Source organism: Syzygium oleosum, unplaced genomic scaffold (assembly GCF_021117445.2).
Source record: "Syzygium oleosum isolate NSW1041296 unplaced genomic scaffold, Sole_v2.1 Sole_v2.41, whole genome shotgun sequence".
In the NCBI taxonomy this organism is placed as follows: domain Eukaryota; kingdom Viridiplantae; phylum Streptophyta; class Magnoliopsida; order Myrtales; family Myrtaceae; genus Syzygium; species Syzygium oleosum.
In genome coordinates this window covers 973,215-998,126 of record NW_026607525.1, presented here as the reverse complement: position 1 = coordinate 998,126, position 24,912 = coordinate 973,215, and the positions used below count along the sequence as shown (strand labels likewise).

At 40.0% G+C, this 24,912-nt stretch overlaps 2 protein-coding genes across 2 annotated transcripts; one reads left to right on the top strand and one right to left on the bottom strand.

Annotated features, from left to right (window-relative positions):
- The first annotated feature begins 9,838 nt into the window (after positions 1-9,838).
- On the top strand, positions 9,839-11,547 carry LOC115691510 (EG45-like domain containing protein). Its single transcript, XM_030618146.2, has 3 exons — positions 9,839-10,086; positions 10,217-10,532; positions 11,114-11,547. Exons 1-3 carry the CDS (start codon positions 9,945-9,947, stop codon positions 11,118-11,120), a joined length of 465 nt encoding a protein of 154 aa, XP_030474006.1. The 5' UTR covers positions 9,839-9,944; the 3' UTR covers positions 11,121-11,547.
- A 5,146-nt stretch (positions 11,548-16,693) lies between these two features.
- LOC115691509 (potassium channel AKT1-like) lies at positions 16,694-23,518 on the bottom strand. The gene is made up of 11 exons (XM_030618144.2): positions 22,945-23,518; positions 21,448-21,813; positions 21,301-21,358; positions 20,887-21,204; positions 20,490-20,735; positions 20,274-20,372; positions 20,095-20,127; positions 19,819-20,004; positions 19,430-19,624; positions 19,258-19,333; positions 16,694-17,967 (listed from the first exon to the last, which is right to left on the bottom strand). The coding sequence occupies exons 1-11, from the start codon at positions 23,139-23,141 to the stop codon at positions 17,105-17,107; spliced, it is 2,637 nt and encodes an 878-aa protein (XP_030474004.2). The 5' UTR covers positions 23,142-23,518; the 3' UTR covers positions 16,694-17,104.
- Positions 23,519-24,912: the final 1,394 nt, after the last annotated feature.

The window sequence follows — 24,912 nt, the reverse complement described above, 5'->3', positions numbered from 1 at the left end:
CTTCTCTTTGTGAAGCTCGTGCTAGTCAGTTTGACACCATTTTTCAAGTTTACGAATTCTTTTTCGCCCTTTTTTTGTCCTGTTGAGCGAAGAATTCTCGTGACAAACTCGGAATTCGGATGCATCAAAATAGGAATTGCAGCCAAAATGAATGAGTAGCGGTAACGTGACAATCATGTTAGACAATTCGTGTTATCAGCCAAAACGAAAACTAAGTCAGTCACAATTCCATAGGTTGACAACGTATATCAGGCATGTTTCATAATACAAAAACCATTCGTGCGACGACGCCTTTGTTCACATTAAATTTTGATTAAAATAAGGTGGGATGGAATCAAAATTCAAAATGGATCTAGTATATAATCTGTTGTGGAAGCCAAGCGATTGAATAGTAAAATTGACAGAATAAAGAAAATAAATTGGATATCAGATTTACATGATTCGATCGTAGTGACCTACGTCCACGGGGAGAGCAGAATGAAATTCCACTATAGATCAAGCGATACAACGGAGATTACAACCACACTCGAGTCACTCAAACACTCTAAGTGTTTCCCAAGCCCCAATTATACCCAATAACTCACGCAGTGTTTAGCCCCACAATTCTTCACGAAATAATCTTTCAATCTCACAAAGGAATTATACACAAATCTTACCACAAGAATTTCTCGACTTTAAACACTCGGATATCTTCATGGTGTAATTCTCTAGCAGAAGTCCTCTTTGATAATTTTCATAAATAGCATCCCCTTCTTATTTATAGGCAAGAATTATATTCAAATTAGGAAACCCTTTTTTAGGAAATCTTCTACAATTAAAAAATCATTCAATTAGGAAATCTACTTAAATGAGGAAATTTTTTTTTCGGACTCAAAATCAAGACATAATTTTAACATAATCCGTTGACGGTTCAATATTGGCACGTTGACTTCAATTGTAGTAAAGTTTACAAAATCAATTTTTTTTTCGTGTTCGGAACGTGCAGGGTCTGATCTAAGATTCTGGAGATACTCTGGCGACGGCTCAATCTTGAAGGGTGGAAGCTGCGATTGATCAATTGTTTTGATTGGTCGTTGAAAATTCATCTTTTTTTTTCTTCTTTTCCCCGTTAATTTTGGTCCTTTTGACTGTGCACACGTTTGTCAATTTTTCGATTTTCTACAATCGCACGTCATTTCATGTGTATCAATCAAATCAAAGAAAGGGACAGATTTTTCATGTGTGAGTAGGTGGGACGTGAATTTCCCGGAGGCTTCCTCGGAGTTTTGGAAGCTTCTCTATCGCTGGTCCACGTTTTCGGTGCAAAAGGGGAGTAATTATCGCACAGGACCATGTTCCTATCAGCAGCATCCGACAAGTCTAGTACTTGTATATTGGCGCAGAGGGCCAAGGGTAGTGGATTGATCAGTGTTTCATCCCCACCTGCACGAGAAGGCGTAAAATGGAAAAAACCATGAAAGGAAGGATATCTCGACGTGAATGGGTATCCATTTATCAGGGAAAACCTTATTTAGACACTTTTTTGCTGGTTGATTTAGCAGATAAAGGCGACAGCTGTAAATCGAATGGAAAGGACAGACACAAAAGGCTTTCTAGGCGGAGCAGGAACCTCCACTTCCCTGACGATGTGAAAAAGGCCCATAAATTGGCGATGTCTCCTTAAACTACGACATGTTTTAACCTCGATTATCCATAGCTCAAGGTACTATTGTCGAGAAATTTATGATGAACTCAGACATACGGGACCGGTTGTGGAGTGGTATGACCTAATTTGGATCAGCGGTATTAGCAAATACAATTTTATTGGCTGGTTTATTTGCAGAAACAGATTACCAACGGCAGAAATCGTCGTCCAATGGAAGGCCTCAATTGATATCAGTATAACTTCTGTAGGGCTGGTATAGAAGACAGAACACATTTATTCTTCCAGTGTGAGTGGATAGGCAGCTTATGGCGCAGTATCCTTGCACAATAGGGGATTAGGCGTCATTTGGGAGGTTGGAATGAGGAACTTCAATGGATGATTAGGGCAACAAAGGGCAAAGATTTGGCGGCTAGACTACTTAAGGTATCCTTTCTAGCAATCATTTATGGCATATGGATGGAGCGCAACCGAAGACGGTTTCAAAACAAGTCAACTGATATCCATATTATTTTGGCCAACACGCGTAAAAATGTAAGAGGTAGAGCTTCACTCTATCAAAACATTAGACATTCTCAGACAAATGTTGTATTGGCTACTATGTGGAGACTTCCTACCTCCATCTTCTCGAACTATTAGCACCATTTGTAATACTGGGGGATACCCTAAGCTGCTGTACTTCATTCGCTCTATAATACTGACATTTTACACACACAAAAAAAGGCCCCCAAATTTGAAGCCTCTCAGGAGCTAGAATATAATATATTTTGGCCAAAAGGAGCTAGACTGTGTTGAAGGCAGTATTTTTCGCATAAATTAGGTTTTGAGATCTAGTCAAGGTCTTAAATTTTGAACAAAATGACTATTAAAACCAAATAATAAGCCTAGAATATGCGACCGACACCCCGTTGCCTAACCAGCGCATCATAACCACGGTCGGCTATGGGATGCTTAACTTGTAGAGGAAAATTGAAGAGATCAATTCGGTTGACTTGGATCATTCAATCTAAGCTTCTTGCCTGTTTTGGGCATATAACGGTTTCAAAATTAATCTCATCTGGGTTGAGCAACAGGATAAGTTGCAAATCGAAATCTCAACCAAGATCAAAAGTTTCTGTCGTGTCACAAGTTTTAAAGTTAAATAAGGATCCCCTGAACTTTCGGGGTGTTCCTTCTAGTTCTTAAACCTTACCTCCAACCATTATGATGCTTAAACTTTGATAAGTTGTACGAGAACTTTCTATCGTAGAGTTCCATTACAAACCCGTCATAGTAAAATCTTCAACCTCTACTGCCCTTATATTTGATCTATGTCAGCTGGAACCATATTCAAGCTGCTGCAGCAAAAAGTTCATTCTGATTTGGGATAGGCCTTAAGTTCTAACTGGCGGGTTCAGTTTAGCCAAATGTGAATGCGACAATGACACAAACAGTCCCTAAACTTTGGCTCAATGTGCAATGTGGTCCATAAACTTTTAATTTGTTAAATGTAGCCCCTAAACTTTAGCCCAATGTTCAATGTGGTCCCTGAACTTTTGTTACATGGTCAAATAATCCCTGAAATATATGAAAATATTCAATGTAGTCCTTGAATTAATGAAAGGACTATATTGAACATTTTCATATAGCTCAGGGACTAAATTGAGCATATACCAAAGTTTAGGGACCACATCGCACATTGGGTTAAAGTTCGGGGACCGCATTAAACAAATTAAAAGTTCATGGATCACATTGCACATTGGACCAAAGTTCGAGGACTGTTTGTGTCGGTTTCCCAAAGTGCATTGGTGTGCTTGGCCTTTAGTTCTAACTAGTCAGCGTCTGGTATATTTGGGAAGTTACTATTCATGTTCTGGTTGGAGCTAATGTCGTTGCTTGAGCAGTTTACCATTCAAGTTACTCAGCTGCACGTAAAAAAAACAAGTGAATTTGGGAATATTTTAAGCATCGGATGCCGATCCGGGCCAAATGTGATGCGGCCTAATACTTTGTTTCAAGTTCTTCATGAGATGCGGCCTCCCATGGCTGTTGCTTGATTTGGTATATGAATTAGATTCTTCGACAAGTAAATTTGATGTCACCACCTAAATTATGAAGAAGGCTGGCATAGAGTTGATAGAGAAATGCCAAAAAAAAATGTAATCGCAACGAGAAATGTAGCAAGATACCTCCTCCCTAAGGCGTGAAGCAAGATATATGGAGTTCAATTTCACTGGACGAAACCTTTGAGTTCCCTTGATTACTGGACTTTTGCCCACTGAGGTGCTTGATTTTAGGGCACTGTATTGATAGATTGATATAATCTGATTACCTACTAGACCTTAAGCTTTGGGCCATAAGCCGATGAGGATGTAACAAAAGAATCCTGCTTGATTTATCGATGCTCATAGAACACATGAACTTGAAAAGAAAAAAGAAAGTGGAAACAACATGCCTCTTGACCCAAAGCTCTTCTCTCTTTGCAGATAGAGAGGAGAGAGCTCTATTGCTCTGTGCTATTGTTCGAGTTTTCGGGAATTGGATTTATGGACTTCACTGGACAAACGAGGCTGCTAAGGGACTAGTTCCGGGTTGTTTATGCCGAAGCTAGTGTGGAATGGTTCCATAAGCAACATATGGAGAGCTAGGAGTGACTTGCTGCATAATCAAGTTACTCCTGTTGATGTCGTGATGAAGTCTCTTATGTTTGAAATAAGACTTAGCATCGAAAGGGCACAAGCTGCTGCAGCAAAAAGTTAATTCTGATTTGGCATTGGCCTTAAGTTCTAACTGGCAGGTTCACCTTTAGCCGAACGCGAGTTGGTGTGCTTGGCCTTCAGTAACTAGTCCTGCAACTGTTTTGGACATTTGGGCAGATACCGTCCCCGTTCTATTTGGAGCTAATGTTGTTGCTTGACTAGTGTGCTAATGATATTGTTGGGTTTGGAGAAATAATATTGAGTAGGTAGTTTTGGAAAACTTCATATATTTTGATGAAGATATTTAATTAATCAACTTTCAGGATGGTAGGTTTTAAGTTTGAAGAGGTGGAATTTAAATGTATGCTGGTTTCATAGTTGGCTAATAAATACCTTTGTTCATACCGTCATTGGGGCATCCGCTAGAGTTGATGCATAGATATATGATGATATAATTTAAATGACCTTTTACCTTTTATATGTCACTTATTTTTATTTTGTGTTTGAGACATATGTCGTTTGTTTAATATATGGAATACCTCAATTTTTAATGGCCCGTGTATGTTCGCAATTACATTTAAAGTGGGGGGCTCTACATCAAACGAGATATCCACAGAGCTCATTTCTTAGTTCACCTGTTGTCATGGCCTCCTCTTCCTTTCTTTCTTTTTTTTCGGCTTTCGGCCCATCTTCATGGCTTTTCAGCTTATACAAAGCACATGTTCACAAGAAAACCTATGTAGCAATAGAAGATTTACGTGTGAGCAAGTAGTGTTAGAGAAATTCCATATCGGAGAATTGGTGTGGTGTTTAGTATAGATAATATATCATAATTGGCTTATAATTTATTGTCTCAAGCTTTTGAATAAATGTGAGTTCAACTGGATATGTTGACGGTCTCAAACTTGGGCTCCATCTTAGCAATCTCCCAAAGTGAAGATATCGGACTTCTCTTGCGCGCTCCCAACAAATGATTAATGTAGTAACGCGGGCCCGTGTGAGCTCAGTGTTAAAATGTGCATGCGAATGAATTGTGTTATAAGATTTGGTATGAAACTTCTTCTGGACTCTCTCAAGAGTGAATCGGTCCCATAAATTTATTGGGCTTATCCTGTGCAGTGGCTTTTTTTGGGCAGCCATGGTTGACCATCTACATCTCCAACCTACGATGGCTTTCGGGTCACCCTCATCTCCTTGGCTTCAGGGTCCACATGCCAATTTGTTTAACAGCTTGGGTACTTTGAATTGGAAGCTAATGGAATCGCGTAGACTCGGTTCTTGTTGAACAGCTCGCCAGAGTTTGTCGTGAAAAGGCTTCTCCGCGCGCAAGTGGTTGACCTCGGGTCAACTTCGGGCTCCTTCATGGAAAGTTGAGCTAAAGTTCAATCATTGGATTCAAAAGGCTTTTATCTTTTTGCATGAACAAGGTCTGCACAATCATTCAGTCAACATCTGGACAGCTAGTTGCTTATGTCCTATAACGATTTAAAGTTGTATATCAAAACTTGGTGTTAGTTTCTTGTGCTCCCAGGTTTTTGAACCTGGGGCAATTTGCCCGTCGCACATATACTTAGAATTTCGTTTCAAATTCCCGATCTTTCGTCACATACTCTCAAGTGACTACATGACGCCCGTTACGAAATGGGGAAATCCATCAAGCAAATCCAGGGGAGTTCTGTATTGCTTCTTACAAATGGTCTCCTGATGTGATTTTGCAAGGTGACACTGATATTCTAGAATTTGTTGCAGTGCTCTTCCAACATTAAAGTTAAAATCAAAGTAGACTAAATGTACTTGCGGAGTAAATGAAAGAGAAGAAAAAGAGGAACGAAGGTAGATGAGTGATAGAGAGGGAAAGGGTTGGGTGGTTGCCTTTATGCCACCTTAGGCGACGTCAACGGTGGTGGTACCATCGTCGACTATTTATGCACCCCCATGGAGAAGCATTGAGAGAGAGAGAGAGAGTGAGAGGGTAGATCAAGCCCTCCTCGAGGAGAAGTTAGCCTACCGGAGGCGACTTGGTCGACACCAAAAAAATGTCCAAATCTTTGGTCATCCTCTTGGTTGGCAAAGACTGAGTTAGAGGTGACGGGGGCAAAATCTGGTAAATGTTGAAGGCTTTTAGTTGGCAAACTCAATTGATGGACATGAAAATTAGTTTTAGCCGACAGAAATATAAGTGAAAATGGCCAAGTTGTGGAGCGGAATGTCAACAAATGAAGATCGACCTAAGTAATAAAATATCATGATTAATGTCACAGCTGACAGAATGGGGAAAATTATCTAAAAAGTTATAAATCTTTTGCAATTTTGTCAATTCAGTCCTAAACCTTTTTAATTGTGCAAATTGAATTATAAATCCTTTCATGTTTTGCCAATTGAGTCCATATGGCCAATTTTGACCGGAAATCACTAATGTGGACACCAACCTGTTATATTTTAATATTTTTCGAATTTTTTATTAATGTTTTTATTTTCCCTTTTTTTTCTTCTTTACTTTTTTTTCTTTCCTTTTCTGTTCTTTTTTTATTTTTTCGCTCCGCCAACCTCAGGGCCCAACCCTCGCCCGATTTGGCAAGGGCTGCTCTTGCCCGATCCAGTGATGGCTAGTAAAAGGAAAAAAGAAAAAAGAAAAGAAACCCTTGCCTGAGGCTGGCAATGGTTAGCGGAGGGGAAAAAGAAAAAAGAAAAGAAAAGAAGAGAAACGGAAAATAAATATAAAAATAAAAAAGTAAAGAAGGAAAAGAAAAGAAAAAAAGGTTAAAAATTCAAAAAAAATAAAAAAAAATATTAAAATTTATCCACATTAACGTTGGCAATGCCACGTAAGATAAATGGCATCGATGTTAGCAATTTCTGACCAAAATTAGCCGGATTGACTCAATTGGCTAAATATAAAAATGTTTAGGACTCAATTAGCACAATTAAAAAGTTTAAGACTGAATTGGCAAAAGTTCAATAGATTTAAAACTTTTTGAATAATTTTCCTGACAAAATGATTAGAATAACTGTCTAACTATTGGAGCTCATGATTTCGGATTCAACCATCAGAGGTGCATTTGTAAAGTAGTAAACTCAATGCAACTGTCGAGTAGCGGGGCCGAGAAGTCCATGAGCAACTGATAGAGGCAATTGTGGAGAAGTAGAAAAAACACAACCATCCAAGTAGTGGGAGTCGTTTCTTTCTGGGTAACCAACCACTTGTGGATAGGAATTGCTAGATTGTAGGAATCACGTAGGATATATTTTTACAATTGTTGTTAACCGTCAATTTGTAGAGGGGACAACTCAATCAATCAAAGAACACCGGTTATTCAATTTTACTTCTAGTTTATCTTTACATTTTAGTGCCTTGGCTGGCAAACGTTTTTCTCAGTCTCAACACCTTTAATTTTTCTCGCAGTTTATGTTTCCTGTCCAAGAATAAAAAAAAGGACCTTTTCAAGACCTCCGTCAGTTCACATCGATTCATATTTCGAAAGGTATTTCATCGGTTCTTTCAGCTAAACAGTAACTAGGAATTACCAAAGAGGTCGAGGTCTTGCCGGTAGTGACGGTGATGATGGCCGTCATTGCTTGTTGCAACCGTGGTGGTAACGATCATCGCCATCAGCTTCAATGCCGCACCTTTACTACTTCACACCTCTCTCTCATCCGATTTGTTCCTTTCTATATCTTTTCCATTACGATGTTCCCTTAATCGTGATGATTTTACAATACCATCGAGGAAAAATTGCAACATACTTCAAAAGATCATGGAATTGGAGTATGTTACAAAACTTTTGGAACCTTTAGTCACACGATAGCACATGACCAAAATTCTAGCGACTATTTTGGGGTCGGAGTCGATATCCGGGAGTAAATTGAAACAAATTTTAAAATGCCGGAGCGAACATTGCTAAACTTAAGGCATTAAGGGGCAAAAAAACTAGTGGCACAATACAATTCTCCTAAAGTTAAATCATTGTATTAGTTTCATCTTGTGCATGAAGGAAGGTCTATTTAATTATTCCATCACTGTCTTTAGTCTCTTGCATGGTAGCTAAATGTTAATGTCACATAATAATTATAAGCCATCCGGAAGATAGACTATTGCCCATGTTTATCTCTATCTCATGTCTCAATTACTCAAGCTTGAGGTTGGTTTCTTATTATGTCACATGTGAGGTCACGTTCCGTCCTCTCGCTTTCTTTACTCTTATTGTCACTTGAGATCACAACTAATTATCATTAAAGCTTTACGCAACATCTTATAATCCCACATCGGTCGAGAGAGGCCATGTTGAGTGATTCATAAATCAAACATCCATTGTCAAATGATCGCCACCTTATATGTTATCTCGAGTATTCCTTTAGAGAACTTGGCCCACATGAAATGGCCGAGTCGTTTCACTTTTATCTTGACGACTCATCTAACTTTCAGGATTTTGTGCGATATGAAAATCCTACCGCAAGAACTTTTCTAATCAGGCTCCATTTGTTTCACCTAAAATAAATTATATCGCTCGTATCGTTTAAAATAACTAGTTGATGAAAAATGTTTTCATTATTTTCGTGGACAATGAATTTTTTTTTTATTTATTCATTTTTTGTAAGCGATATAATCGATAATTTTTAAGAAAATATTATTCGGATTATTATTTTTTTGCGAAACAGACGGAGCTTACTCACCTTCGGCGTGTAACCGGGGTCCGGAATTTTGGGCTATGTTAGGAATGACATCGTCATCGCGTGCCCTATACTCCCCAAAACTTAGCCCCGTGCTGTACACGATCGGTTAGAATGACTACAACACCTCGGTGTCTTGTCCAACAAAGAAAGAAAACTACACTTGTGACCTTTCATTACCTTTCATGAAAGAATAACTGTTCACTAGTTCCACTCCAGAGCCCTCCAAACACGCATGTCGGATTCAATTATAAGAACTCCTAACCTTTAAAAAAAAATCGAAATCGATACTTAGTCCATGTAACATGCAATGTGTAACATGAACAAGGAACACTCTGTATCTCTCTTTCGTTGAGCTTCTTGTTCACACACGCGAGCGCGCGAGCATGTAGCTAGGTGAGCGTTTCTGCAACGTGGTCGATTACTTTTTCAATTTAATTCCGTATCGAGCGACTCCCGATTGTCCAGGCCTAAACTCCCCAGGCCGAACATGTCAGGTGCCGCTTCCAGAACATTGTAACCGGGAGGGGGTTGAATGGAGACCTCAACATGCAACCTGATCATCCACCGGTCTATGAAAATTCAGATCGGCATTGCCTTCACGCACACATTTTCTAAGTCCCACCGAATACTTTCCAGAACAATCCGCGCCAAAAAGCCTCCCTAGGGGCTGAATGCGCGTTTCAATTTGGCATACTGCGAAGGAAAACATTTCATTTTGACTGTCGAGAGGTGACTTTGACGAATCCAAGAAAAGAAAAAATGCAAGTTCACATTCATTTCGAGCAAGTTGCCATGTCATATGTGGGGTCTAATCTCTTATCTCGCGGTTGGCATCTTCCCTTTCGATCACGTACACATGTCCATCATTATTTATATCATTCTATGGAAAAGAAAGCGTTGACTTTGAGAGAATATATGCACATAATCTCCCTCCCACGCTCCATCTTCCTAAAATGTTAATCAGTAGGAGCCTCGCTGCGCACCTCCATACGTGTTTCCTCCTCCTCATCCTCCTCGCCTTCGGCCTCCCGGAGATCGTCCCCGTGGTCCTTGGTGACGTCGGCACAGCTTCTCACTATACCCCTCCATACCAGCGTAAGTCCTAACCCTAGATGAAGAGGGACAGGGAGAGAAGTTTCTCCTGTCTTTAAAGAGATATGAACTTATTGATTTTGCAGACGTGGAAGCTATATGATTTCCTTCTCTTAACCCCTTTTTGTTTTAGCGACGGAATGCTATGGCGGGGACCCGTCGCAGTTCCCGTCGAGCAACCTGTTCGCGGCGGCGGGCGACGGGGTGTGGGACAACGGGGCGGCGTGCGGGAGGCAGTACCTGGTGCGGTGCATCAGCGCGTCGAAGTCCGGCACCTGCATCCCTGAACGCACTATCCAGATCAAGATTGTCGACTACGCCCTCTCGTCCACGTCCGCAGCCGCCACCTCCAAGCAGTCCGTTGCCGGCGCCACCTTGGTCCTGTCTCAGACCGCTTTCGGAGCCATTGCCAATTCCTCCGTGACTTCGATCAACGTCGAGTTTCAACAGTAAGTAACTCCATTTCCTTCTCTTTGTGAAGCTCATGCTAGTCATTTTGACAACATTTTTCGAGTTTAAGAATTCTTTTTCGCCCTTTTCTCGCCGTGTTGAGCGAAGAATTCTTGTGACAAGCTCGGAATTCGGATGCTTCAAGATAGGAATAGCAGCCAATTCAGAGCATAAGAACTTCCAATTCTAAGTTGAAAAACTTTTCAAAATAAGAAGAGCAGCCATTTCAGAGCATAAGAACTTCAAAATAGTAATAGCAGCCAATCTGAATGAGGTAGCGGTAAAGTGACGATCATATTAGACAATTCATGTTATCAGCCAAAACAAAAACTAAGTCCGTCGCAATTCTATATGTTTACGCCATTTATTGGGCATATTTTATAATTCAAAATCCATTCGAGCGGCTTGAGTCGCGACGCCTTTGTTCACATTAAAATTTCGATTAAAATAAGGCGGGACAGAATCAAAACTCAAGATGGATCTGGCATGCAATCCGTTGACGGTTTCAATATTGGCACGTTGACTTCAGTTGTCGTAAAGTTAACAAAATCAATTTTTCTTTCGTGTTCGGAACGTGCAGGGTCTGATCAAAGATTCTGGAGAAACTCTGCTCTGGCGACGCCTCAACCTTGAAAGGACGAAGCTGCGATTGATCAATTGCTTTGATTGGTCGTTGAAAATTCATATTTTCTTTTTTCTTTTTTTGCCCGTTAATTTTGGTCTTTTCTGTGGCTTTGCAACACGTTTGTCAATTTTTCGATTTTCTACAATCGCACGTCATTTCATGTGTATCAATCAAATCGAAGATAGGGACAGATTTTTCGTGTGAGAGAAGGTGTGGGACGTGAATTTCCAGGAGGCTACCTCGGATTTTTGGAGGCTTCTCTATGGCTGGTCCACGTTTTCGGTGCAAAAGGGGAGTAATTGTCGCACCTAACATGGGTACCTACTTACGCAATTGCTTTAATTTCTCTCAACTAAACCAACTATAAAATATCCTCTCTTTAAGATGAATCAACTATGCAACATCATCCTTTTATTTCAAATATGAAAAATCATTTTGTATAATGGTCACACGAATGATGTGGTGTAATCAACCAACTACGTTATCGACGGTTTTAAATCCTCCGTTCTTATTAGCTAGTTTCTCCATTGTCATTATCGCTAAAATGTAACCGTTGCGCAGAATACTTTTTCCAAAATATGAGAATTGATTATGGAAAGGGGGCGGTTTTTTTTTTTTTCGAATTTAAGGGTTAGGAAAAATTTGTTTAGTATCCCTCCTTTTGTTTGGATAAATCACTCCATCCTTTCTAATTCAGGGGCTAATTGAACTAAAAGTCCTCAAACTTACCTACAATATTTATTTCAGTGTTAATAAAAAAATTGGCAAGAAATTGGGTTGTCATGCAATTGTTAAATCCATAAGTGCATCTTGTGGGATTTTGTGAGATCACCGCCAACTGTTCTAAAAGTTCCTAAAAGAACCTGGAAGTTTTGAACACATGACCTCCTGCTCTAATATAATGTGGGATTTTGTAAACCACTACTAACTGTTCTACAAATTTAAACTGTTTGATGAAAATATTATTTAATATTTAATTATTCTAACACATCTATTCCCCAGTACTATTGATTCATTGTCAAATTAATTTGCAATTTTCCATACCTAAACAATTAATTCCATCACATTTCTTGGAAAAAGTATCCAAAAAGCTCTACACCTATTGCACTTTGGCTAATAGAGTCATAAACCTTTCAATTTTGCCAATTAAGTCGTGAAACTTTGACAATTTGCTAATCGATTTCATCTAGCCAATTTTGGCTGGAAATTGCCGACGTAGACACTGGTTGCCCTACATGACACTGTCGACACTAAGGTGGACAATTATTGTATTTTTGAATTTTTTTGAATTTTTTATTTTTATTTTCCTTTTTCTCTTTGCCTTTTTATTCTATGCCAACAACGGTCACCGGCGACCCTCGCCCGCAACCGATAGGGCTATGAAGGCCCTACCCAAGGCCATCACTGCCTTGCCGACCGCAAGCGTCATTGGTGACCCACACCAGCATAGAAAAAAAACAAAGAAAAAAGGAAAATAAAAAAAAAAATTAAATTTTTTAATATTTCACAATAGCGTCAGCGGTACTACGCAGGACAACGAACATTCACATCAGCGATTTCCAGCCAAAATTGGCTAGATTGACTTAATTGGCAAATTGTCAAATGACTTTGGACTTAATTGGCAGAATTGAAAGGTTTATGATTGAATTAGCCAAAGTACAATAGGTTTAGAACTTTTTGGACAATTTTCCCCATTTTCTCTCTACTCTCTTTGTTAGGATTCTACTTTTGCACAAGCCCGACATCAGCGCCTCACCTCTATCTGCCACTAGGGATCGCCTCCGCCTTCACTCCGGCAATCACCAAGTTTGTCACCACTATCCCCACATCCATCGTAATTGTTGGGCTCAACCACCTTAGTAGACCTATCAAAATGGTCATAGACTCATTTTTTAACCCATATTTGATAGGTCGAGTTGTTATATGGGTTAGTTTTATTCAGTAAATAGGTCATAAATGAATTTAGAATGTTAAAGCCCAATATAATATGTGTGTTAAATGGGTTCACAGCTTACTTAGACCCAACCCACCTCTTTACTCTCTCTCTACTCTCTCTCGCGCTCGCTTGCTTTGCACTCTTACCTCAATTTGGGTATGAGTTTTCCTAAATTGAGCTAAATATGGAAGTAATTTAGTAAGATGGGTTGGGTTAGGTTGGGTATGTCGAATATGAGTCATTACATTTGTATTGCATGTCCATGGATACATCTAGATCAGACCATTTTCAACCCGACCCGATCCATCCGATTGACAGGTCAACACCTTAGCCATCTTCACCTTGGGAAAAGTACCAAAAAAGTTTTAAACTATTGTATTGGTACCAATTTAGTCCTAAACCCTTTAATTGGACCAATTTAGTCCTAAATATTTTCACATTTGTACCAATTCAGTCCATCCAACCAATTTAGGATGAAAATCGCTGACGTGGACACCAGCTGTGCCATGACACTGGCCGTCCTACATGGTACGGCCGGCGCTGACATGATCAATTTTTAATAATTTTTGAATTTTTAATATTTTTTTCCTTTTTGTCCCCTTTCTTTTCCCTGCCTTCTCCTTCCTTGGGCCTGTGGCCGATGGCTACTGGCCACAAGCAAGGGCCAACGAGGGCGACCCTCGCCTAGGCTGCGAGGGTCCAGCCCTCGCCAGATCCGGCGAGAGTGACCCTCGCCTAGGCCTGTCTAGCCCTCGCCTAGGCTGCGAGGGTCTAACCCTCGCCCGAGTCAGTGAGGGCCGCCCTCATGGCTCGTGGCCTGGGGGAGGGCTGCCCTCGTCGGATCTGGCGAGGGCGACCCTTACCCAGGCCATGAGGGTAGCTCTTGCCATGCCCTCGCTAGCCCTCGCCTGGGGCTGGCCATCGGCCACAAGCCCAAGGAAGGAGAAGGCAGGGAAAAAAATGAAAAAAAATATTAAAATTCAAGAAAAAATATATTAAAATTTGTCCATGTCAACGCCGGTCGCGCCATGTAGGACAGCTGGCGTGCACGTTAGCGATTTCCAGTCTAAATTGGCCGGATGGACAGAATTGGTACAAATGTAAAAATGTTTAGAACTAAATTGGTCCAATCGAAAGGTTGAGGATTGAATTGATACCAATATAATAGGTTTATGACTTTTTTTTTTGTACTTTTCCCCTTCAACCCCATCACGCGACAAAGACATATTAGACGTGATTGATCGAATAGTCTTCTCTATTAACGAAGAGGACAATAATCACTTGACCAAGACGTATTATTGGTAAGTTGATTGGCCGTGGACAAGTGAACGCTAGTCAAGCACGCTCTTATTACCAAACAAGGAGTTCGCAATCAGGCACAGTAACGGAATTGGAATTCCAATACAAAACATTGGGACTTTGATTTGTCAATGCTAATCGAAGCACTTTCTCGATACTTTCTTGCGGATACTCTGGAGTCGAGAGAAAACAAATGACGAATACGGTCGACAAGAAAAGACATAATACGCGTCGTCTTATGGAATTGAATAAGTCATAGTCGGCCTATTATTCGAGTTTTTCATGTGAGAAATTGATATCATATGAACGCATAAGATTAACAATATAGTTGTATTTTCTGGGTTACTTCCACGAGCCCTCTTTACTTTTGCTTCAAATTGGAAAAAAAATCATTTTTCGAATGACGATGTAGGAAAGATTCTACTGTTTTGTTTCCCAAAAAAAACAGGTTTATTTTCTTTCCAAGCTAATAGATTTATTAAAGAATTGATAACTATCAAAAAAATTGTTGGCAAAAACTAATACGAGTCATCGGATTTCCCACTAACTTGTTAGTTTCTTACAGACACTTTATGAAATTACTAACAATTTTTACGGTTTGCAATCCATCAACTTTTCTTATCTTTCCTACAAATTTAAGACGTTGGTAAGAACTTTTATTTGTCTTACCAATTTTTATTTGTCTTTCCTGCTAACATCTTTATGTTGATGTCATCTTTGAAGTGGCTCCAAAATAACTTACGTTGCTTAACATGAAAATATTGCATCGACCCATCTGAAAATTGCGTACTTTGAGCCTTTTTTATATTTGGCCGATCCATGAAACCTTCTCCGGGATCTAACCTTGTTCCAGTTGTTCTTCTTGGACTTATGCGCCCACAATAACGTAATATTCACATTCGTAATGGTTTTGTTGACATGAAATTCAACCACTTGACTTGCTCATGCTCTTCATTGCAAGATTCAGCCCTTAATTTTGGCCCAAAATGCCTAAGTTTACATTAGAGTTTGAAGAACAGGGGAAAATTAGCTCGATTTGTCCCCAATTTTGTAAAATTTAGGGCTAGCATGTGTAGCGATGTTGTTTAGAGTATTTAATTTGAAATATTGTCATGTTGGATTTTAGCAAGTCATGTCGGTTGGAAAAAAATGATAAAATATTGCCACGTCGAATTTCGGGCACACCAAATCATCGATGGCACTTGAGTGATCATTGTTTTACCAAAGCGGTACCAAGTACGCCCGGCTTGAAGTCATCACTCGAACTATTTGCAGTTTTTATACTAAAGCGAGTGTTATACAAAAAATTATAACACTTCTACTATCCTTTTCCCTAAGCTAAAATATACTTAAATAAAAGTATAATAATATTTATAAAGATCAAAAAGATAAAAAAGTAATAAAAAGATAGCATTTTTTTGTTGATTTACAAAATGGATTTTTTTTAAAATCTGGGCGATTATGTAATTATGAAAACTTGTGAATAGAGCTGATGGAGTGATTTAATTTTTTTTATGGAAAGTGAAGATATTAGATTGAACAAATTGAATATTTAAGGACCAGATTGAACGTTTAAGAATAGTTTAATGACCACACCAAACGAATTAAAAGTTCAAAGATGACATTGCATATTGGGCTAAAGTTTAGGAACTATTATTTTCATTTTTCCTAAAATTGCCAATTGTTATATGAATTTGCCATTCTTTATTTGATTAACTTACTAATTATCCTTTTTCGATTAAGTTACTAACTAATTTTATGTTACCAAATCTCATTTGAGCTACCCACCACATTTATTTTGTTTTCTTTTAATTTATCAAGTTTTGTCATCATTTACCAACTTTAATTTGACTTTCTTACAAACTCCTTAAGTTTGTTAACTCTTATATAGATTCACCAACCTCTATTTGTGTGACTTACCAGATTATCTCCCATTAGGTTACCAACAAATTTTGATTTACAAACTCTTATTTGATTTGTTTTCGAATATTTGTTTAGCTTTTCTTTTTAAATTTTTCACATTTTGATATTGAGCAAGCAATTTTTATGTCTTTCTTACCAACTAGTTAAATTTACAACTCGTTTTAGAAATTTCAATCTTAATTAGAGTATTATCAACTTTTTCCCGATTGAGTTACTAACTCTTGCTTAGAAGAGTAAACAACGTTTATTCAATTTTTTTTAATTACAAACTTCTCATTGCTGCAGCGCGCTACCATGTTGATTGACCGAGAAAGCAAACTTTTGGTGCAGTGCAGTGCAGTGCCGTGTGCCGACACACGCTTAACCAGATTGCAGGCTTGAACTGAATAATGTGCATTCCCATTGCTTTGACTTATGTGAACTGTTCATTGAACCAGAGTTCATATATATCAGATCCAAGGGACCTCTTATGGTGGCCACCTCCCCCACAATTTGTCATCACTTTCCCTCATCTTCAACCCTTAATGAGTATATATGCATCATCATCTACCCCAAAACAAAGAGGCAAAAATGCATCATCCTTGGATGATTCTGTGCTAAAATTTCAAAAAAAGAAGAAGAAGCAGATATACTAATTGAAAGTCCTACATGCCCATCTATCTTCCCAGCCTAATGCAAAACTTTATCTTCGGATTTGCGCTTGGTATAAGAGAACCCTACATGATAAATGAGAAGAAATTTGGCACTATTTATTGCCGCGTTAGTTAGCTTGACACTAGGAGTAGCAGTTATGGTGTTCCCGATCTGCCGTTGCTGCTGACAAAGATAAGATGGTCGCTGTCCCTAATCACCTCGATGCCATCCACCTCCGCGCCATTCTTCATTAGAATCTTGGCGGGCGCAAAACCGAACTTCCTAGCACCAGTCTCAAGGAGCTCTTGCAAGCTCCCCGGAAGCAGCACTAGCTTCCCTGCATTATCTCCTATCTCAGGACAACTGATGGTCACCCTTGCCGGGTCGCCGCCACTCTTGACACTTGGAACTTGATTGACCGAGAAAAGCAACTCCCTCTTCTCACCGTTGTGTGCAGCAGACATTATCCCGAACAGAGAATTGTGGAAGTTGTTGCCTCGACGCCTCGGGCGGCTCCGGTGCCACGATCCGTCCACGGAGTTTTCCTGTGATGCCGGACGGATCATTGGCTCACTAGTGAACCTCCCTAGGAAGCGCGCCCCAGGGTGCTTCTCAGGTATGGCTATGACGGACTGCGGTTTGGCATCTTCACACGATTGGAACAGGAGTTTTATCTCCTCATGCCCCTGTTGGTCGGCCAAATCGCGCGGCGTCCAGCCGTGGGCGTCTGGCTTGTCTATGTCGGCCCCTAGATCCAGAAGGAACTTTGCAATCTCAAGGTTGTCTTCGGAGACAGCGACGTGGAGGGCCGTGTTTCCATTGCCGCTGGGATGCGTGACATTCCCTCCATAATGCACAATCTCTTTGAGTAGATAGAGTTTGTTCTGTTCAGCTGCCGTGCATGCAAATTGGCCAACGTCTCCGGAGCTTATATTCGCGCCGTTTTCAGCCAACAACTTGATGACGGGTTCATGACCGCCCAGCAGGGCCTCCCAAAGCGGCACATTCCCCTCTGAGTCTGAAAAATTGTAAATTTATTTACTGTCAAACGAGTGAACTTGAGTAGGTGCAAGGGAAAGGCCTCCAGGAAATATTCTAGTAAATAGAATGAAAGTTAACTTCAAGCAAGAGAGAAGGCATTGCGCACAGCACTCTGAGTCAGGCATACTAATATTCGAGTAAAAGCGATAGTCGCAGGATCGCATGACTTGAGTTCATATTGATATACGGGCACATTCGATAACACGGAGAACTTGGATGAACATAGCAGCCTCGATGAAAATTTACCGAAAGTGGATAGCGAGTCGCACACATGAACTGACCTATCTAGCAGTTAATTATTAGTTTTCTTCACATATTCGCTTAGACGTGGATTGATTTATAACTCGAGATATTATCTGTTTTCTTTGAGTGGAGTCCTATGACTAAAATGCCTGGTCAGGTGAACATCATGACGCAGGTGGATAAACAGATCTAGACGTTGAACACCACAGAGCAGATATTGCATCTGCTCATGCTTGCTGGTTGCTGCAACTTCTGGATAAGAACCATCGTGTTGACTAACTACTAAAATGTGATCCCAACGATTTGCTAAAAAGAAACGAAAGTCAAAGTCAACGTGCCAAAACGATGCAATACAGATTCCATGAATTGGAACACCTGTCAAATTGTGGCGTCACGGCCTACTGAATTGGGAAATGAAAGATCAACTGAAAGGGGCATTTTGAAGATAATGTTACTTAATTTGATTCATACAGGGTGGCGTCACGTGGAATCTGGAGAGAGATATGAGTATGTTCGGAGCACTATTTGCATTAACACTTGAATTTCCGCTTCGAAAGTCCTATCTCCCAAAACCATTATTTTTCTCCACCTTAATAGTCAGAAGATATGTTCATTTTGACAAATCGAGACTATATGCAGCCGAAGACACGTCACAAGGGGCCAAGGATAGAATAAGAGAAGGGCCATAAGGAAGAAATATGCGCTTTCAAACGAGTGATCCACTTTATAGGAATTTAATAGCTTCTCGTAAAAGAGAAGGGGTTGTTGAAAATCAGCAGATGGCATAGTCTTAGCATCCGATGGGAAAACATGGATGGCATTTTGTAGATAGTTGATAAACTAATTAGAGAATGTCGAAATACTGGGAAGATGATGAAGTATTAAATACGTAAGCATCAATATACTTGGTGAAGTATGAACCATGAAAATCCAAGTTGTTGCAATGCAATACCGAGATGAAAACCAGCCTGAAGGAAAAATTTCCAATCAAATTACCGTAGAATATCAGAAAGAAAGGTGATACCTCGCCTGTTAGGATCTGCCCCAAAGTCCAGTAGAAGAAGCACGCAATTCTCGCTTCCTTTCGATGCTGCAATATGCTGAAGTTACAAAAAAGGTGACAATATTTAGGATGATTGTTTATCCAAAGGCAATTGCGTCGACATAAAGCGAAATCGCTGCACTGTCATACTCACCAGTGGAGTCCTCCCGCTGTTGTCTGATTCATTCGGATCGAGACCTCGTCTCAACAACTGGTTTAGTAATAAGTCATCTCCTCTCATTGTCGCAAAGCACAAACTGAGAGGCAGGTCCATCCTACCATGAGCCAACATGTTCTCTGTCTCCAGCAAGACACCCTCCATGATTGGATCTTTGAGATCTTTCAAATGCTGGGCAGCAGTGAAGCTAAATCACCATCGATATTAAGAAATGGACCTTGGAAAATATTATGATCAAAGAATAAACCAAAACCCTCGTCATGAATGATAGTCGAAAAAACTATGAACACCATGAAGAGTTTGACCTGACGAATTACCATACTAACAGCTGCTATGATATGGATTTTTTCCTACAGAATTCATACTTGAAGGAGGTTGTTCATTATAATAGTCCCATCTCCAACATTGGCCTGGACGATATTAAGAAATGTAGTACGATTCAGCCGCAGCAGCTGGCTCAACCGTTTGGTCCTCACTGTGAAGAGCTGCGGTCTATAACAAAGCACGCCGATCTCACCACAGAGATCACCAGTTTTCGCCTCACCAATAACCTGCACCATCCACATTATTGTTAGTAGGTTCCTTACTTTTTGACTTGCTTGCAAATTTCTTGGTCTCAATCATGGAGCAGTCAGACTTGCCTGTTCAGTTCCATTCTTCATTACCAGCAGATCCTGCATGATATCATACATGTTAAACCGTAAATTCAGAAAAGTTCAGTTTCAAGCAAAGGAATTCTATTTCCAAAAGAAGCCATAAACCGCAAAATCAAAGTTTGCACGTCAAATTTCTGATGGAATGACAAGTTTTGGTTCATTACCACAGCACCAGTGACAAGTACGTAAAAATCTGTAGGTGCCTCATTTTGCAAAATCACATCCTCTTTTGGAGGAAAATATTCGGCCTTCATCTCTGAAACCTTTCCAAAATAAAATGGACAACACAAAAAGGTTATTAGGAAACGTGCAACTACGGACAGCCAATCAAAATTGTTATGTGCAAAGTGAAAATCCACAGAAGAGTTATGTGCTAGTACCAGCTGGAAAAGCAAGTCGTTTGAAACCCCACGGAACAAGTACACTTTATCAACAAGAGAGTAAAAAAGGTAATGCGAAATGCTTGAACGGATTGCTTTAGGGAGTGACTCGAGAATCTCTTGTTGCTGCAGTCCCTCCGAATTCGTTCGGTACTTCAAACACAAATGTGCTAGCATCTGATCTTGTAGCCGAGGAGGCAGTTGGTTCCTCAGGGCAAAGCTTGAAGCAGCTTGTATGGTATCTCTCTGGAATTTAAAAAGTGAACAACAATAAGGAAGTAAAGAAAGAATTGAGGTTGAAATCATTACTTGTAGACATAAAAGCTGGTCATATACAAATATTTTACAAGACACTTATCTAAGCAATTGTGTCAGGAACAAAAAAGCGCATACTCACAAATTTTCGGGTTCGGCTTGTCCCATGAACGACTAAGTTGGTCATATTACCAATCAAGTAAGCAGTCAACCCAAGGTTGAAGAGCATGTAGAAGATGTCAAAGAGCATCTCCCTTGTATTGACAGGATGCAGGTCCCCATAGCCGACTGTCGTTAGAGTAGTGATTGACCAGTAAATTGAAGTCACGTACCGGATCCACAGACTCTCCTCAAGGAAGTTATCCATTATAGCACCAATCCATGTCCTTTTAGGATCTCGATAACGCGCAGCAATGAGGTAATAGAAGCACCCAGCGCAATGAACAGCAAAAAGGGTGACCTGAAGAAGGTAAATTATAAAGAGCATTTTACCACAGGAAGGAAATATAAATATTTGGTCATGACCAGATTGATCGTAAATAACTTGGACACTCACACAAATGAGTTTTGCACATCGAACCCAGAAGTAGTTATAGTTCCTGTCTTTCTCCAATCTGTTTGCAGATTTGACAATACCAATCAAGTTTTTGCAGTGTACAGGTTTGCAAGTACAATCCATTCAAGGGAAAAAAAAAAACATTACCTGGAAAATAAGGCACTGACTCTTCGAAGACGCCAAAGGCGAAGCATGTTAAAAAGGCCATAGGAATAGAAATTTGATGGCAATATCCTTCGAGCAAGTTCGGATGGAATTGTGGATATTAAATCCAAAGCAAACCACGTGGTTGTGTATTTCCACGCAATTTTCTTCGGATTATCAACAAGAAGGTAAGTAGATTTGTCAAGATAAGCAACAAAGAACGTCAATATAATGTCTATGGCGAAGAACGCATTGACAACATTATCGCTGATAGACAACGCTCTTGCTGGGTCTGTCAGAAACCCAAATTCAAAAGGCGACACCCAAGCTGTGTAGGCAACCAGAACGACAAGAACAGTCTCCCACAACCTGCACAAAGATATCTTCGATTCAGTGATCATGAGAAAAATTTACAAGGATTTATCTAGGGATAAATACATTTAGAATCATACCAAACTCTATGATGGCTACTAATCATTTCCTGCTAGCGTTTTTTGGTGAAAAAGAAGGAAGTTCCATATTTTATTTGTGCATATGCATATTTCAAGACTTGAGCTCATAGTCATAGATCAGTATTCCAATAATTCTTCTTCTTTGACCTTCAAAAAGCCAAAATTTCTGAAGAAGTAGGTTGAGAGGCAGGCGAGGAAAAAAGGCAAATAAAATACTAATGACTCCTACACAAACTGCTTGGAAGTTCTTGACAGAAGTCAATCATATATTATCAAGGCCACCGATTAGGAACGGCTTCTCTCTGACTTGTGACAGTCCAACATACTATTACAAAAAAAATTACAGCGGAATGACTATCGGATCTCATGGTCTTAGTATACGAACCTAACATACCTAATGCCCTGCAAAAACACTACCAAAAAGATCATGAAACCAACACAAAAAAAAGAGAAGAAAGAAAAAGGAAAAGTGATCATCACTCAGTTTCCAAACATATTTGGCACATGATTTGCCAGGAAACCAACAGGAAGGTGACCAAAATCGATCCTCGACAAAATGTTTCTAAGCAAGAATTAAGTTCAGGCAAAGGAAAGTCAAGAAATGTATCAGAGATGAGATCACTATTCACAACCCATACTCTTGAAGAAAGCCAAGAAAGTACCAAAGAAAATTACACTTATGCCAAGAACCCATAGATTCGGTGAATTTGTTTATTTTAACTGACAAGGAACAAAATAGACGAAAGACGAAAGATTTCATTCAGGATAGAGGAACAAGATTTTGCAAAACCAACGAGCGAAAAGGAACAAGCTTTTTTGCACAATCCAAAACAAGAACCAGAAACGAAGAACAAACACGGAATGATCGACCATGAAGAACACATGGAGTTCCAAACAAAGCACGGCGAGATTCAATGTCGCCCTCTTCACAAACATTGGACAGAAAACAGAGCAAGCTCCGAGCTTTCCAGCGAAAACTGCAAAAGGAGGAGGGAAAGCGGCGAGAAAGCGAAAACCCAGAAGAAAAAAGGGAAGAAAAAGCGGATGCCTGTAATAACGATCGTAAGGCGAGACGATGAACCGCCGGAGCTTGATCCGCCGGCTGCTCCGAGCGCCGAGAGAAGGCAAGATGCTGGTGGAGAGGCTGTAGTGACTGCCGTCGCGGGACAAGTCCTGAAGCTCTTCTTGACCGCACACCAGCGAGACCCCGAACACGCCCCCCTTGGACCGACCAACACCCGCCATTGTTGGACACACAGTAAAAGCAAGAAACAAGAAAGAAGAAGAAGAAGAAGAGCCCTGTTGACGTGCTACATATGGGAGAGGCTTCGGAGCTTCTACGCGTTGCGCGCTCCACTACATATAAAGGCTTTCTTGGGCCAACACACCCCCTTCCCCCACCCTTTCTCTCTCTCTGCTGCTCGGTTATACAGTTAATTCTCTGTCTTGTCCCTGCTTTGACTTTTGTCAAACGGAAGAGACTCTGTTTCCCCCCTCAAGCACTCTCCAGAAACTGGTCACATTCCTACCCCTGAGATGCACGAAGCCGTCTTGAGCAGTCATAAGGAGATGCGTAGGTTATCTACACATACATATCTTCATATAAGCTTTTCTGTGTAACTTCCATGGAAGGTGATGTCAATAGGGAGGGGGTAGGACACGAGCTTTTTGAATTTCGACGCACGACCTCCCCTGTTTTTTTTCTCTTGCACATAAGCATGGAAATGAATTTCGAGTGATATTTAGGCAATAGCTTAATCAGAAAAGCACCTTTTCATGGAGGATAGAGAAAGGGGGGAAATAAATAGTATGATGATTTGAAGGAAATCCCATAATTTCACCGAAAGCATATATTCCTCTCCTCTCAAGTTCCAACAATTCATAAAGAAACGGGAAACAAGAAGCTTAATGAATGGTTTTTTGGTTAGGGATAAATAAGTTTAATCGAGTCGTCATTTCAAAACATATTGTAGCAAGTTCTGCGATTATCGAGTTGTGTTGTTCCATTAGGCCTCTTTTATGACCAAACAAAGAGAAATAGTCCCTGAAGCTCTCTGAATAGCAAATACATGACTCTACTCGATCAAAAAGGGGAAATGCGAAACAGTGTACACAGAATTAATTGATCATTATTGTAGTGAAATATTATTGCAATCTATCTCACGAAGGGCACGGAATCTCACATTTATCTTTCGTAATCTTTTGTAATATCTGGGTGTATCATTGCACTCGTTTTATATATGGTAAAAGAAAGTAAGGTAAGTGCAGTTGATTAATTGGAGGAAAATAGGTCCAAAAAATGTCATTAAAATTCGCCAGGGAAGAGTAGCATTTTTACCCTATGTGGGCCAAAGCCAAGGATGCTGAAGAAGGATTCCTTCTTCTTACTGAGTTAATTAATGTCCTTGGATCGCGCGACTCGACTCCGAACCATCCAATTTCTCGAAAGACGGGGGGATGTCTTTTAAGTCTCATATCTGCTAGAGCAATTTTGACCGGGAAAAAAAATATTTTACATTATATAAGACACACACACACACACACACACACACACACACACACACACACACATATATATATATATATATATATTTCAAAACTACGACAAGCAATCCATCTAGTTGTAGACTTCTGAAAAACCTCGGACATGGATAGCTATTCATTCCCATTACTTTCTCTCGCTATTCATTTCCATTTCTTGCATCTTCTTTTCTCTCGTAATTATTCAAATCTCTTTTTTTTATCATATTTAGAGTTACCGATTGACTTTATACCATATGACAATTAATATTTGTAGTTGTATTTTTTTTTGGGTCAAAGTAGTTGTTTTCAAGTGATGGCTTTTTTATTCAGAAAATGTCCCGCCCGAATTCTCACCCTCACCCATCTAAGAGTAAGTATAAAAATAAGATTGACCTTAGTTGCCCTAACCCTAAGCTCAGCTGCCTAAGCGGCAAGTGCATTGCCCCTTGCCACCGGCGGCCGCCTTCGCACATCAATGATGGCTCCTCTCTCT

What these genes read in the sequence shown, in the direction of transcription:
- LOC115691510 (XM_030618146.2), top strand. Translation starts at nt 9,945, where the DNA reads ATGTTAATCAGTAGGAGCCTCGCTGCGCACCTCCATACGTGTTTCCTC. An exon ending in CTATACCCCTCCATACCAGC is followed by an intron (nt 10,087 to 10,216) that starts GTAAGTCCTAAC and finishes TTTTTGTTTTAG; the next exon opens with CGACGGAATGCTATGGCGGG.
- LOC115691509 (XM_030618144.2), bottom strand. Translation starts at nt 23,141, where the DNA reads ATGGCGGGTGTTGGTCGGTCCAAGGGGGGCGTGTTCGGGGTCTCGCTG. An exon ending in GATGTGCAAAACTCATTTGT is followed by an intron (nt 21,205 to 21,300) that starts GTGAGTGTCCAA and finishes TACCTTCTTCAG; the next exon opens with GTCACCCTTTTTGCTGTTCA. An exon ending in CAAGCCGAACCCGAAAATTT is followed by an intron (nt 20,736 to 20,886) that starts GTGAGTATGCGC and finishes TTTAAATTCCAG; the next exon opens with AGAGATACCATACAAGCTGC.